Source organism: Ochotona princeps, chromosome 10 (genome assembly GCF_030435755.1).
Source record: "Ochotona princeps isolate mOchPri1 chromosome 10, mOchPri1.hap1, whole genome shotgun sequence".
In the NCBI taxonomy this organism is placed as follows: domain Eukaryota; kingdom Metazoa; phylum Chordata; class Mammalia; order Lagomorpha; family Ochotonidae; genus Ochotona; species Ochotona princeps.
Window position 1 is genome coordinate 35,204,597 of NC_080841.1, and position 16,877 is coordinate 35,221,473.

Sequence of the window (16,877 nt, forward strand, 5' to 3'; positions counted from 1 at the left end):
TGGAGAGATGTGTGAGGATACTTCAAAAAATACAGGGCAAAACAAAATTAAAAGAATATTTTGTTGCACAAGCTTAAAACCCATGCATAGTATTTTTTTCATAACATGCATTTTTAAAAATTTTTATTACAAAGTCAGATATACAGAGAGGAGGAGAGACAGAAAGATCTTCCGTCCAATGATTCACTCCCCAAGTGAACGCAATAGCTGGTGTTGCGCCAATCCAGAGCAAGGAGCCAGGAACTTCCTCCAGGTGTCCACACGGGTGCAGGATCCCAAAGCTTTGGGCCATCCTTGACTGCTTTCCCAGGCTACAAGCAGGGAGCTGGATGGGAAGTGGAACTGCCGGGATTAGAACTGGCGCCCATATGGGATCCTGGCATGTTCAAGGTGAGGACTTAAGCCACTAGAACACGCTGGGCCCAAAACATGCATTTTTGCACCAACATCTTGAAGGCCTTTTGTATGCATGGATTTAAAACAACCTGCACCTAAATAAACTTACCTTTTAATTCTATTTTCCATGACTTTTTTGAAGTGCTTCTTTATTTATTGTCCGCCTCTCCTTTTTGGAGATTCAAGAATTTGAGCTTTAATCCGTTCTCTTTGCCTCACTTCCCAACTCATCTCATTCCAGATGTCCCAATAGAAAACAAGGAGATGGTGCTTTCCTCACGTTGTTTAAGTGCCAGGGAAGGATTTTCTGTGGTTCATTTTCTGAATAGCTACTCTTGATTTCAGTAGTGAAGAAAATCTCATTGGCATTTAAAATGAAGTAAAGGAAAGAAAGAATACATCAAACTATAAAGCTATTAGGATGGTTTACAAAATATTCCTCATAAAACATGTTTTTACACCTAATACAGTAAATTATATCCTACTTCTTCCACAGTTGAGGGCAGTGAAAGCTTGTGGCATAAAGATCCATTGACAAGCATTTCCTACCAGATAAACTCCAAATCTGCTTTGACATGGCATCAGGCAAGGAAGAGCTGCCAACAACAAGATGCGGAGCTCTTGAGCATCACGGAGATCCATGAGCAAACCTACCTGACAGGTAATGACATGCAAGGAAACTAGCTTGTAAGTAAATTCATCATTACTTTATGTAACCTAATGTTAGCCAGCACCAGTAATTTTAGCCACCACGATACAGTGAGTACCATTTAGCAGAATGCAGCTAAATGGACAAATTTATATCCTGAAAATGAAATAGATGTAGTAATTTTGCATTCTTTCATGAGCTAACTTTGTTCTATTGACTCTGATAGTCATGTTGTACGAAGAAAGATCCCAGAGAATAATCAGTAAGGAATGACTCAGTCAATGAGTGAAGTGGTCATTGGCCTTAAGGTGAGAGTACCATCCTGGTGGAGTGTTCACCTGCAGGTCTAACTGGAAACTAAGGGTCTTTCAGTAGTCGTGGAGCTGATGGTGACAAAATGAAGCATCCAGGACAAGTCAAAAGCTGCTCTAAACCCCTGTATCTTTGCCTTTTTTTTTTTTTTTAACTCCTGGACTACTGGTTTTCAGATTTTGTTGGTATTGTTTCTACAGTAAATTGTTTTAAACACTGTTCTTACAAAGGTTGGAGGATTAACAGAGCTTGTGTCAGTTTGGGAGAGGCTGTTTTGGGGAGAGCAGCTTTTAATATCCACACTTGGGAAAAGAGGGTGATTAGCACCAGAAATGAAGCAGCTCTGCTTCCCTGTATCCCGTATTTCTTACTCCCAGCTCCCCAGACACTGCTGCTAGACTAATCTGTCCGATCATATGGCTGCCACAGGCACAGCGCTGTTAGTGGTGTCTCATTTTCCATCCAACAATGAAACAACTGTGACTTTCAGAGGTTGTCATTACTCAACCACCATTGTTCTTTTTCACATGTCTTGCTGTCTTGACAAAAGAAAAATCTCGAGTTTCTTGCCATTGAGCTGGCAAGAGGGAGATTACACAGTCTCCCCTCCACACCTTTTCCTGTGCCATTTGAAAATGTGAATGTTCCCAAATTATGTTTGGTTGTCATGTAATCTTCTCTGTTTCTATATGCATTTCTCTTATTTACTTATTACTACATTTCTAATAGCTGAATATATGTCCCATTTTCTCCACAAGGCCAAAACAGTATTAACTTTCTGGGGTTTTTTTTTTTTTTTTTTGAGTGTGCATTCATTCAACAAGCTAGCTGGCACCTGTATACCAGTGCTGAAGATACCAAAACTGCTCCTGTCCTGTCCATGTGCAGGGAAAAAGAGCCAAACAAGGGCATGTATTAATAGATAAAAATGATAGCGAATGCTACAAAGGCAAACTGAGGGCCATGCGGAGGGCAGATTAGAGGGCATGTGGCTAAAAGTGCAGAATGTCTTGTGGATGCCCTGCCACCGAAGCGCCGATGGCATTGCCATTGAGCTTGCTTTCTCAGCAAGAAGGTCTGAATGGATATTTCTTGGTTGTCAAGTGATGGTGTCGACTGCCAGGAATTGTATTATTTTGTCCACCTGTTTTGACAAGTTAATTTATGGCAAGAAGTAATTCTTCTGGATGAAGAAGCTCATTGGTCATCTCAGAACCCTAAGTTAAGTGGCCCAGATTTCAGAGATGTTAGATCACTAAAGGTGGTGAAGGGGTCAGGATTCTACACCTTATGAAACTTCCCAGGTGATTCAAGGGCAAGTGGCTAAGGGACCACACCCGGCAAAACATGGTGTTAGCACCTGCTATTTCCATGCGTCCATACAAAGCAGTGGAGTGGAGTGGCTAGGGCCATAGAACTTGGAGCCAGAATATCTGAATCCCACTCAGTGGAGACGTGGTGCTTTGGAAGAGTGTCTGAGGCATCTATGCATCCCTGGCTTCATGTGTCAAAGGCATAGTACACATAGGCATAATAACAAACAAACACAGGGGCCGCAGCACAGCCTCTGGCTTTGCCTGTTAGCCCACAGTTCCCTTTCTTTAAATGTTTCTGGTCTATACTTTTCTTCCAATGTGGCATATTTCTCTTGTCAGTGAGTAACAAAGAGGCTGAGGCTAGAATGGTGGTATACAATCCTTAATGCAGAGACAGGCTTCTGCCTCAGCTCAATTTGTCTGTTATGCCTTGGTTTCTGAGACATTATGACAAGACCAAACAGCAGAGTGATCGATGGTTTTAAATATGTTTAAAAATGAGAAGGAGAAGAAAGCCTTGAAAGAGATGAAAATCAATTCCTGCCAATGGTGAAGGACCAGAAAAGATGACTCAAGGTCTCCCTGCGTTATTTGTGCCAGGAGCTGAATTGAATCCAGTTGGTTTGTGTTGTTTTGGACAGGCAAGATTTGTTAGTGTGTTACATTAGCTGTCTTCTTCAACTTTCTGAAAGTTTCTTTAAGCTGAAGGAGGCCTGGTTTACTTTTTATTCTCTTCACAAACTCCACAGAATCAAAGCAGGACAGGAGCAGATGGTAGCTCTGCTGGGCGGGACTTGGTTCCCAGTCCCTGGACTCGCCTATCAGAAAGGGGCTACAGGAAATGGGAACTGCTTCCCTAATCAGCAGTGCTGTTATTGTGCCCATCAGGGGAGTAAACAAGCCCTGAGACATTCAGGGGTTGAGTTCACCTCGGATGCATATTTGAAGCTTCTCCAAGCCTCCGGAATTTTAGTCAGCACATTTTAACTGGAATTTGGATAAGACTGACTTCTCTAATGAGATGGGATACTTCCTGCCTTTCTTTAAGTCAAAAATATCATGTAAAGAAAAAAAAAGCCTGGCAGGAAATCTCAAAATTAAAATGGAAAGATATTCTTTTATTTTTTAAAGAAAGACATCCATGACCTTTGTTACTTATTGACATATAGCAGAGAAGAATCTATGAGTAAGAATGTGAATGGGTGATTATGATCCACTCCATTTTGCAAAAGTATGCTGTCAAAATGAAAAAGAAAAAAAGAACCCTACAAATAGATACACGTTTAAAGAAAGGTTTTTTTTCCAATGTGAAGATTTTGAGGAATCAACATCCTTTTTAGATATGTATAAGCAAGTGTGACAATTCTTAGATTAAATTTATTGACATTTATTGGATAGTTGTATGTACCAAACAGTGGGTTTTACTTCAAACGCTGTGCTAACCTTGTAAGTAAATAACGTTAAGAGGGAACATGGAGAAGGAGGGAGAGCCTGTGGCATGCCTTTTGTTCTTGGAACTCAGTCCTGACTTCTTATGTACCCTGCCTACATCTTTCATCAACTGAGCAGGAACTTGGTGGATCACAAAGCAGTAAAAGCACTATACATATCAACATCATCTCACTCCAGGGAATGTGCTCCAAATGGGGGATCTGCTTTCCCAGTATCTGCAGGGTGAAAATGTTTTGCCCAGCAACCATGTGGCCATCACCCATTTCATTACTATCACTTTTGTGTCTACCCTGAGAAGTGTTGGGACACTCTACTTCATCCTCTGTTCCTGAAACAGATCTCTAACTACATATGCAGGGTTAGGATTTACAGAACTGAAATAAGAAAGATAGGAACTGAAATTTGGCCTGTTACCCTGATTGCTTTACCAGTTTCCTGTGGTTCTGCCTTTGAAAACAAGAAGGACTCTGTCAGGATACTTAAAAAAATTTGTGGGAAATGGAATTGTAAAGTTATTCTGATGCAGAAGACTCTGAAATCCATATGTAATTTTGTAATGTTTTCCATGAACTTTTGGAAAACCTCTATGCTTGGGTTTTAAAATTCTCTTGCATCGAAATAAATATATCTTAAAGCATTTCCCAAAACTTTGGAAATACCCATACAATGGAAACAAAAATGCCTGTGTAATGTCAAACTTAAAAGTAGCTATATGGGGCCCGGTGGCGTGGCCTAGCGGCTTAAGTCCTTGCCTTGAACGCCCGGGGATCCCATATGGGCGCCGGTTCTAATCCCGGCAGCTCCACTTCCCATCCAGCTCCCTGCCTGTGGCCTGTGGCCTGGAAAAGCAGTCGAGGATGGCCCAATGCATTGGGACCCTGCACCCGTGTGGGAGACCTGGAAGAGGTTCCAGGTTCCTGGTTCCATTTTTTAGACAGCATAAGAAGTACCAATTAAAATTTAAAAAATTACTCATGAAATTGATGCTTTGCCAATACTAAAAATTTTTGGTTTGCACCTTTATATTACAAAATTACATTAGGAAAAATTGCATTAGGAAAAACACTTGTGGATGATGCTTATATAATTTGAGCATTATGTTTAACATATTGTTTTGAAAATCACAACTTTTGTCAAAACTAATTCAACCTGGAGTTACTACTACTACTACTAGTAATAGCTAGTGTTCAACATCATTGAGCACATACTCTGTCTAGTCTTATCTTAAAATGAGTTAATTTAATCCTTATAGATAAGCTTAGAACTACTTAGAACTAATGAAGAATGCCAAAGGATAGATAAATCCCTTAAAAACATGATTATCCTTTCTCACCATGCCAAGTAACTTAATGAGGCAATCTCATAAATAATCTGCTTGAATTATTTGTAGTTTTATAAACTAAGTATTTGTATTTTCTGATAAGTTTTCTAAAATTCCAAAATAATTAATTTTTGGAATAGCTATCTTTAATTATTTTTGAAATGTCAGTAGTAGAATTTCCTGTAACATAATTCACTGTAATGTAACTTAAGGTAATACAAGGTAATACAACCTCAAAGAGCTTGTGAAGCAATATTAATAGAATAATTATTAATGCCAATAAGAATATTAATATTATGCTGATCCCAGAAAGCTTCCATGATATGGCCTAATAGGCAAGTGTCTCCTCATGCACCATCTTATGAATTTTCCATACGCATTCATGAACTGTGGTGACACTTTTTGGCTTCTTTGATTTATCCTAAAGAGACATAAATAATTATAAAGCCATATCTTAACAGGTATGTCTAAAATAATGAAATGAGATAATTGATTACACAAGTAGCTCTATAACTGGCAATGCATCAATGAATTTCTATCACCTTACTGTTTTTTTTGTTTGTTTTGCAAATAAGATCATGCTTAATGGTGCTCATCCTGGAGACTTAAACATGTGAAATCTTGATCATTTCATTGAGATAGCTTTATCGTAAATATTGGAAGATATGGGGTTAAATTCTATCACTGTGTTTAAGTGTTGCATTTTCACCAGTGGCAGGTATGAGGCTGTTAGTGAGTTGCTGTTTGGCAGGCATGACATGTATCAGTAACATCAGTCAAGGCATTGTTTTCCTCACAGGTGTTCTACGTTTGAAATGAGCTAGGAAAGTGTTGTAATGATGGCTCATACGTACATCTGATGAACAGAAACTGAATTCGCTGGAAAAACAGAATTGAACTCTGGATTCCAATCTTGATCTACCAATGCTCCGTTCACTCCTAAATTATTTTCTTTCTGTACTCAGTTGCCTCATCTGAAAAAAAAATTAGATCAAACACTTCCCACATTCATATAATTGTTGAGAAAATTATAGCTGAATTGAAAAAAAACAATTCTTAATAGCTTCCCTGTGTTTTCTTAGCCTGCTTGTTTTGTCAAGGGAAATGATGTTTTTACTTATTTTAGATTGACAGGTGGTTTGAAAGGGAAATGTTCTTTTTGACTGTGATGTCTTCCCTCAGTTCAAGCACTTAATTCTGAGTTTCATCACACTGTCTTTCTGAATGCTGGTTTTGCTTTTTTTTCCCCCCTTATGCAGGATTAACCAGTTCTTTGACTTCAGGACTTTGGATTGGGCTTAACAGCCTGAGTTTCAACAGTGGTTGGCAGTGGAGTGGTGGAAGTCCTTTTCGGTATTTGAACTGGTTACCAGGTAGGGTTAAATCTGTGATTGAATTCATTTTAATAAAATTCACCTTGGCACCATGAGGACCTTTGTAATCTCACACATGAATATCAAAGAAAAGAATTAGGAGACTTCATGTGATGTGATAGAATTAATTTCCAACCTTGCTTTGAAATTTTCCAGCTAAATTCGAATATATTAGAACTCTAAGGTTAAGTAGCATTGCTTGGATAAGGATTTATCTCCCAGAATCATCACACAAATCGATATAGGAGACTGTTAAAAGTATAAGTTGACAGAGTATTTGTTAGCATTCGTATTCCAAAGCAAATGTTGTAGCTACTCTTTTTGCTTTGTTTTTTCCTCTTAAATTATTTTTGTTTTTATTTTATTTTTAATAGTATTTACATAGTTTTGGGGGATGCATGCCCATGTGGATCTCCAATTAGGGTGGGGAGGGTTGAGGTATGGTGGAAGATGGGTGGGACAAATGTTCCAGATTTTCTTCTCCTGTGTCTGCAGGGGGTGAAGGAAGGACACCACTCCTTGCTGTCAAACGACACCAGCCCCCAGGGAAGGGGGAAGTCATTTGATGATGCGTTAGAGATCCCAATATGGGGAATAATGTTTCAGTGGTGTTACTTCAGTGATTTTGATAATTCTGAAACATCATTGACTTTTTTGCGCCAGGATTGGGAAAATCTTTCCAAGGGCTATATGCTGATCAAGTTCAGCTCAATGTATATGTATCGGCTCAGGAACATGTTGCAAAGGTTGACCAGGAAAGTAGTCCAGTCTGTTTTACTTTCCATTCTCCAACGAGGCTCTTGATATCCTACGCTGGCCCAGATGAGCTGGCCGTCATATCCCCTGTGTGCATCTGGGCCTGCTGACCACTACAGAGGCATCAGCAACTGAAGAGGCCCAGTCCTGACACATGGGCTCCAAAGTCGGACCACATATATTGTGATTTTCTCTGTGGCCAGTTTTTGAGTCCAGCCACCTGGCTGGGGAGTCCCAAGAAACCTCATTTGGGGTGACGTCAGACTTGACTCTTGTGTGCATCAGCCAGTACAGTGTCAGGTTCAGTCTGTCATCTGCACCAGCTGATGCGTATATGGGTGAATGCAGCTGGTTGGTCAGTTCTGTGCCCAGCTCCACCTCCCATGTGAACTGATGGGTACTGCAGCCTAGTCCAGAAAGCACACCACAGTCCTGGCCCTTATGCATAACAATTGTTGTCATGACCTATTTGGGGTAAACCTTAAAACCCCCCACCAGGGCTGCCCCATGCTGTGGTTCCCATGCATGCCGATATGTGCAGCCAACTAATCCGGTTTCTCCCATATTCCATTTGGTTCTTGCATACACGTGAGGATGCTGTGGCTTAGCCCAGCCTAGAACCCCCCACACCCAGCTCTCATGTGTTGTGGTGGGTTCCGTGAGTGCTGCAGCCTTACTGGCCTGGTGCACCTCCAACCCCAGTTACTGTGCTCCCCAACAGGAGATATGGCCTTGCAGGGGTGACCCTCAAGTATCCGTACCAGACCGCTCCCACCCGTGGTTCTCATGTGTGCTGGCTGGTCATTTTATTATTCAGTTTGAGGACAACAATTATAATGTTTAATAACTACTTTCATTCTAATAGTCTAGTGAAAAAAATGTAGGGGATAAATTTGGTGAAGTTCAATGATAAAAGTGGAATATTAATAGGAAAAGAAATTAAACACTGTTCTTTATGAAACCAAATTCCTGAGAAGTAGGTATGAGATTTAATCATTTGTAATAGTATGAGGATTTGTTTAAACTAAAATTAGGAATGTCACGGAATGCTAGAAATTGTTATTGTAGAAATTGTTTTAGACATGATTTCAATTGAGCACTACAAAGTAATGCATCTGTTAAAATCTACTTACGTTTGTTGCAGGGATATTTCACATTAGTGATGTATGTATGTGAGTTTAAATATATAACTGGGTATCTATGATGTAATTAGGTTTCTATGACATACTCTAACCAAGCAAGATTATTTGTTTTAAGGTCTAATTTTATTAGTTGGTAATGGGAGAAAGTTCATTTCCAAAAAGTTTACTTGTATAATCAATAGTTCAAGCATTGGAATGATCCATGAATACTGAAATAAAGAATTTACCCACCCTGTCACCTGCTTTACAGTCAGTGAATATTTGTGAATTTGTAGCAATTAAATTCTAAGGATAAAGGCGCGTAGCCTGGTCAGGGGAGAGTAGCTACCTACCTGCATGCTTTATACAGATATGCTGGCACTATGTTAACTTTTCCTTGCTCTGAAAGGAAGTCCATCGGCACAACCTGGAAAAAGCTGTGTGTCACTGAATCCTGGAAAAAATGCTAAGTGGGAAAATCTGGAATGTGTTCAGAAGCTGGGCTACATTTGTAAGAAGGGCAACACTACTCTGAATCCTTTTGTAATTCCCTCAGGTAAGCAAGTGGTCTGTCTGGTCTGAATGCATAAAATATTTGAGTTAAAAGGATAAATAAAATGATAAGAAGTAACTGTCAGAAATGACTCCACAGCTTTTGTTGATTATACATGAGTTAACTTAGTAATAGTTGTATGCAATTTCTTTTGGTTGGCTCCTACTAGATTCTCATTTTCTGAATTTGCTACAGTATTTGGGCATTCTGCAAAGCCTTTGATAGATCATAAATAATTTTAGCTTTGATGGGTATTAGTCTCCTGTTATAGGTGAAGCAAAAAGTAATAATAGAATATATAAAACATAAACACATGACAAAATTGGAATTCAAACTAGGAAATGAATATCTTAAAGGACCTTTATGTCTTCATGCATCTGAGTCCCAAAACTATTCAATATAGCATCTTACTCTAAAATCTTCACAGAACGGAATAAATATAAAAATAGTAATTATATATTAATTACTATTAATATATTAGTAAATATATTAATATATTTCACATATATTGCATATATTTTACATTTGAAAATTTTCTATTGGACTTTCCCTTATAATTTTATAGAATAAATCAATAACTTTTTTTAATTTGACAAAATCAAATTATTTTTTCAATATCAACAAATTTTGGAGAGGCAACTAATGCTATAAATAGTTATTTATCTACGTTTTCTGCTTAGGAAACCTGACAATATGACACTGTCGAGTTTTTTTTCGTCTTGATTGGTAAAAGCAATTTCACTAATTTAAATATATAGTTGAGCTGGATAGAAACCCAGAGGTATGAAATGAGGCATACTGTCTTTTCCTACCACCTCTTCTTATGTGTAACACCCAGTGGCACTGTTGAGAATACATGTTTCTAGGTATGCATTATTATTTCTGCTGTGAAACTTTGCTCCAGAGGAACAAATCATCTTTAGGGACTGTCCTAGTTAATCCATGAATCGATAATATGCTTATTATTATTTTTGTCCATTTTATTCAGGTAACAATCTTCTATCTATTTTGTCTTTAAATTTTCCCACTGACAACACTTTTGGAACCCTGTCTATGTGATTGTAAATAGCTTCTGTGTTCACTTATGGCTGAAAAATTGCCATTGCATCGAGACTGTATCTTGTTTTTTTTTTTTTTTTTTTTAGCTTGTCCTCTGTTAATGAAATTTTAGTTTCCTTGCAGCAAATAATTCTGAAGTGAAGAAATTGTTTCCTTCTTTAAAATTTGTTATTGTTTTCTTAGTTCACCTGTCATTTCTTGCATGTGATACAGTACCTATAAGCAGAGTTTCTAAGTCATGCAGAGAAGAAATGTTTGCAAGTTCAGAAGCTATGGTTATGGCTAAGATCTCTAATAGAAGTTGAGGCAAACCCCAGCCACAGTGTTGAAACATACTTTATAGAATCTCCAGAATGACTGTTGGGCATGTTGCAAAAAGGCTTTACCCTTAGTTTATCTCTGCTATTTCTTCTATAGAATGAATACTACAATTCTTTCTTGAAAGAGCTTACCCACCTGTCTCAAAGCCTCAGAACGGGGGGTTGGAACTTCATCACTTAGCATGATTACTTAGCTTTCCAATCAAACACAATGCAACATTGAAGTGAAGTGTACCTGCCTCATTTTGCTTGCATTTGCTATGATTATTACCAGCACAGTTACAAGTCTACATGTGGCTCACATGAACGGCCTGCATTATTATTTCTGCTGTAAAACATTGCCCCAAAGAAACAAATCATCTTTAGGGGCTGTCCTGGGAAATCCCCTTCAGTCCTTTTGAAATGGTTGTTTCAAAATGCTTTTCAAGTTCAGCTGGTGATTTTTTTTGAAGCCCTTAGCTTTGGCTCATGTTACTTTCAGTTTCTCAGAGAGTAAGATTAAAATATCCCACCAGAGGGCTCCAGAGCGATGCTAACAATTCCCACCCTTGGTCATCACTGGAAGTGAATCTAGATTGCATGGAGGGAATTTTACCATTATGGTTTACCGTTCGTTACGAGTGATTAGTTTTGGGGCTTTATGATTGATTGATTTCTTGAATGATTAATTGTTGATTGGCTTAAAGATGTATCAATCCTACACTTAAGGGGAAATGGGACAGATTCATTAAAAGAATAAAGAAGAGTACCCTATGTTGAAAATTTACAAAGACAGCATATTTGAGACTATATGTATATGAATTGATCTTTATTTTTATTTTTAAAAGACGTATTTATTTATTTGAAAGACAGAGGAACAGAGGGAGATAGAAATCTTCCATACACTGATTCTCTTCCCAAATGGCTGCAATGGCCAGTGATGGGCCAGAGTAAAGCCAAGAGTCAGGAACGTCGTCTGGGTCTCCAGGGGTTAGGAACCCCACTACTTGAATCCCTATCCATTGCTTCCCTTTCTGTCTCAGAAAGAACGATATCACAAGCAGAACTGATGGGGGGCAAATCAGAACTCTAAAGTGGGCTACTGGAGTCACCAAGTGGCAGCTTAACCCACTGTACCACAGTGCTGACACTTGACCTTATTTTAGTAGTACAGGTGGCATGCTAATCAGCCTTTTGAAATAATGTCAAGAAAGTACTGAACATAAACTTCCAGATATGAAATATAATTTCAATTTTTTTCTCTACCAACATTAATTTCACCTATCTATGCTAAATTTAAGAGCATATGGAGATAGGCAAGGTGACCATCTGTCTCAAGCATCAGCACTGCTATTTACCACAGCTCATTGTTATTCAAGTGTCTTTTTGCAAGGTGTAGTCAAAAGTATGGAATTTGACTATAGTTACCACTAGCAGAAATGAGGATGTTGACAACTGGTGTAATAATTGCACATTATCTCTGTACTTTTCTGCTTCAGAGGAACACAGGGAAAAGGGACAACTTAAATATTAGTGTTCATATTATTTAATATTTTTTACATGTGTGGGTACTTTGGGTTCAGATGATGTGACTTGCCTAAGATCATACAACTGGAAGCAGATTTGGATTTTGCCTGAATTATTTCTGAAGCTCATTCCCTCTCCTACCATGTGTATTTGGGGTGGGGATGGTAAAGCAGTTGTGGTCAGCCCAAGGCACGGGTAGCTTCTCACAGTGCTCTGGTTGCGAGGGCTCCTGGGTAACCCCTATCCCTCACCCTTGCCCTCCTGGCTTTACCTCTGACCCATGCCTACCTTGTGAGTTTTGTCCCTTTTCTGAAAAAATGACTGGTTCTTTCCCATAGAAAGAAAGGGGTGTCTTTCTGTACTGATTAAACATTTCAGACTCCTGTTATTTAAATAGTGCATAGTAGTTGATTACCACAGGCTCGCTGATGATAAAATACAGATAAAGCTGGTCTTGAAATCAGCCAGATCTTTAGGAAGAAATTTCCCATTTGACTTCATTCTTAAGGTAAAGATGGGGTTCATTGACTTTTTAGTCTAAAGCAACAAAATAGAGGATGTGAATGTGTATGCCAAAAGGAAAAAAAATCAACATTATCTTTACTTGTCCATGTCTATGTGCTGAGGCCAGCTCCCACTGAGTTCGCAGCTGGAGAAGGATGTGTGGATTCGGAGAGGGAGAGAGACATGGAGATGGTCACTTGGTGCTCTCCAGCAACAGCTCAAGAAGCTCTCCTTTTTATTTACTCAGACACATCACAAGCCTCTGCACAAACATTTGATCTATTTTTAAGTTCATGATTAAGCAGGCATGCACAGATGTTTGATTGTTTTATTTTTTACTTTATGGTTAACCACGTGCTCTTAAAGATAATTCTATAAGATACTATAATCATTTTCCTTCAAAGCAAGTCATTATCCATTCTTTAGTACTAATCATTGGATAACAGAACTCTAAGGCCAGGGCACATGCAGTTACATCTTAACCAGTAATACAGTCCTGCTCTATTTATTTCTACAACTTACCTATCACTTAATGAGAAAATACATCAAAAGGGAAAAAGCATAAAGGTACAAGACAAAAGTTTCAAATATTAAACCGCCCTACAACTACAGGCTTAACTGTACTCCTGTATGCATCAATTCTCATGAACTGTTAAAGGCCACTCAGCAAGACATTATCAATAACATTAACTCCTAAGCTCACATCGGTTGTGAAAAACCTCTCATAAGGACAAGCAACAATGCCCCAATAAGTTACCGATACTTTAATGGGGTGGTTGAGTGTCCATGCAAGGGGGTGAAACTGTGTTCAGGTGGTTGGAGAGACATCCACCATGTTGGTAAGAGACGTCTTACCAACAGAGGAGCTCTTCTCTTTATACCTTTATGTGCCTTAATGACACAAAAGTTGGGAGGCCTCAGCTCCCATGAATAAATGAAGTAAAAAAGAAAACATTGTTTTGATTTTCATCAAATCTCCTTTAAATGTTTTCACAACTTCTGTTTTTCTAGAAACTGATGTGCCCACCAATTGTCCCAGTCAGTGGTGGCCATATGCAGGTCACTGCTACAAGATTCACAGAGAAGAGAAGAAGATCCAGAAAGATGCCTTGGTCGCATGCCGCAAGGAGGGTGGTGATCTAGCAAGTATCCACAGCATTGAGGAGTTTGACTTCATCATCTCTCAGCTAGGATATGGTGAGAAACCTCATAGCTATGAGAAACTTGACCCCAGTTCCCTCCCCCACTATACCTGTCTCTGCAAAATTTAATTGTAAATGTGAAATTTATGACATTCTAATTAATTACTTTGCAATCTAATGACAAATGCTAATCATGTTTACAATATGAACAATGTAGTGTAATTTGGCTAATTGTAACTGAAACAGCATTCAATGCATTTTCTTTTAAAATATAATCAATTTATGGATAGCCTTTAATATCCTTTTTAAGCCTAGAATCTGGATCCAGAGCAGGGTACATTTAACATTCAACAGTGTTGATTTTTTGGAATTATGTGTGTGTACATGTGACTTTTTTTTTAAGATACATACTTTTATTCACAAGAAAGTTGTTTAAATGAACTAGCTCACATTTTGGGTTTTCTGTTATTGTAGCTAATGCTGATAGGCTGTTAACAGTGAAGGAATGAGATCCCTGTGGGTTTTTTTTTTCTTTTTTTGGTGTGGTTAGATATTGGTTTACATTTTTGCAAGAAATTTGGCTCATTGTTTCATGCATATGCTTTTTAAAATACAAAAAATATGTGCTAATTGCAATGCTAAGAATGATGGGAGGAATAGGTTGGGCATGCTTGTCTTGAAGAACAGTGGGTTGAGAAACAGCATAGTGATAATGGGCACTCGTGGCATTTGTTGATTAAATGATTATCGTTTTTGTCATCTGCTGATGAGATTGCTGAATAGCTGCAGCTGTGCTTCGTTTCCACCCTGCAAAATAAGAGGAAATGGATGAGCGCGGGGGTGGGCAGGGTGGGGGAGACACTTGCTGACACACAGAGCCTGGAAACCAAAGGAGACTGACTTGCAGGAAGACGGAACTGACAAACAGCTGAGAAAAAGCTGATGAGAAAGATTGAAAAGACCCCCAAACATTGCTATATGGAGCTTCCATGCCCATTGGAGTCCATCTTCCTCTGTTTAATTTGTTGAGTGTACTTTGCAGTGGAAATGGTCGGCTAAGCAATTTGAATATTGCATGTTTGCCTAGCTTGGAAAATTCAGACTAAAAGATAATAAAGATAAAAAACAGTTGATATATCTAGAGAACAGTTACTGAAGCTTATTATGATGTCTGTAACAGGTGGTGAAGCTTGCAAATAAAATCAGTGAAAAACAGGTTACATAAGGTGATTTGAGGGACACCATGTAAATCTTACTCTACTTTTTATAATGCGGTGGGAGAAGCTTATGTTTTAATTGCGATCATTATTTTGGGACATTGGCTGACAAAGGTTGACTTTTAATTCAACATGAGAATGAATTAGAAAACTTTTCATTTAAAAAATATCAATGAGAATTTACTTAAAACCATGAAACAATATAGATAAAAGTTGAAAAATTAACATTGTTTCCAAGTAAGAAGTCTACATTGCATAGCTTTCTAAGCTGGTTGAGATATCTTTCATATTAATCATGTAAACATATTACAGATAGACGAACTAGGACCTGCACAATTAAATTTTGTATAAAATAACTTTCCTGATTTGTAAAAATCAGTTTGGCAACAATTTTACAAGTTATGTTTAAAAACTATAGAAGTTACAAGGTGGGACAGTTTGGTGAGAAAAAATGTGTATGGGAATCTTTTAGCACTTTAGTGTAACTTGGGACTTGGGATTTTGTTTTTTGTTATCTTCACTTGCAATTCTTGATGGGCAGTGAGGCCTGTTAGGAGTCCACATCTGTTGCTCAGAAGATCATGATCTGCTAGGTGCAGTGAGATGAAAAGGGGCTCATCCTGGCAATGTCCCTCATGCGCCAAGGCACTGGAGACATCTGCTGGCGCTGGCACCAAGCCACTCAGGGACTTCTCCAAAAACCAAGTTGAGTGACAACTTTTAGGAGGAAGAAACTAAACCACTTGGAGGACATTTTTACATAATGTGATAATTTTCTCCTTTTCTTTCAAGACGTGAGCTTCACAATCTTTTCAGATGATTTGGTTTACTGTTACAGGGTTATATACCAAGCATTCATGATGGAGTGCCCATTCACGCAAATGAAAGAGATGTTGAATTGTATAGGCTTTAAGTTCTTAGAACTCTGGAAATGTTTCTTTTAGTCCTGAAATCCTAAATCTTCAGTCACTTCAACTTTGTACTATTTTGTTGGATTTCTAATCTTATTTCCTATTTGATTTTTTTCCCATTAAATCACTTTTCATGGTGAAACCAATTAAAGGTTCATTTCTGCTCATAGACTGATGAATATTCACCGAATAACAGGTGCTGACTTAACTCCTCAGTTAATATTTCTCACTGTATAAATAATCTGTACTCCTCATACAGAGATTGAACTTTAACAGAAGTAGCTAGAATGTTCCTGATAACAACTTAAGCAGTAAAAGAGAACTAGATTTAATTTTTTATGAAAAAATTCATAAAATCTAACCATAGTGAGATTTATGTAAGTAAGCTACCGTATTTCTAACAATATGAATGCAGTTGGCATGGTAAATCATTTCTTAAGGTATCTTCACAAGGAAAAGAGTGATAATAGATCTACCTCAATTTCATGTTTGTACATCCTAGGAGATGTCATTTGTAGTAGGTCAACTACAGAATATAATCATATTCACAATATAAAGAACATATTAGACAATCGAAAACTATAAACATGCACTGTAGTTGACATTTAAGTTTAATAGCATGTAGTTCAGACTATCACTTAGAGGGATGCTCTCTTAGGATGTTTACTATGCCAGGGCCTGGAGCTGTGCTGATGAAGCACAACATGCGGACACCCTCCTGACTTTGCAAAGTAGCCTTTACATTTACTGCTTTTGCATTTTTGTTTCTGTTCAGAGCCAAATGATGAGCTATGGATTGGCTTAAATGACATCAAGGTTCAAATGTACTTTGGATGGAGTGATGGGACCCCCGTGACATTTACCAAATGGCTTCGTGGAGAGCCAAGCCATGAGAACAACAGGCAGGAGGATTGTGTTGTAATGAAAGGCAAGGTAGGGTGACTTTCACTGTTGATACCTGGGGTTTTG

General features: G+C 38.3%; 1 protein-coding gene across 1 annotated transcript in view; it reads left to right on the forward strand.

The window, feature by feature from the left end:
• MRC1 (mannose receptor C-type 1) overlaps positions 1-16,877 on the forward strand; it is a 90,066-nt gene that overhangs the window by 19,737 nt on the left and 53,452 nt on the right. Inside the window, exons 4-8 of the mRNA XM_004578577.3 lie at positions 893-1,057; positions 6,706-6,819; positions 9,106-9,252; positions 13,650-13,835; positions 16,684-16,841. Coding sequence (XP_004578634.2) covers positions 893-1,057; positions 6,706-6,819; positions 9,106-9,252; positions 13,650-13,835; positions 16,684-16,841 — 770 coding nt within the window. The remainder of the gene's footprint in view (positions 1-892; positions 1,058-6,705; positions 6,820-9,105; positions 9,253-13,649; positions 13,836-16,683; positions 16,842-16,877) is intronic.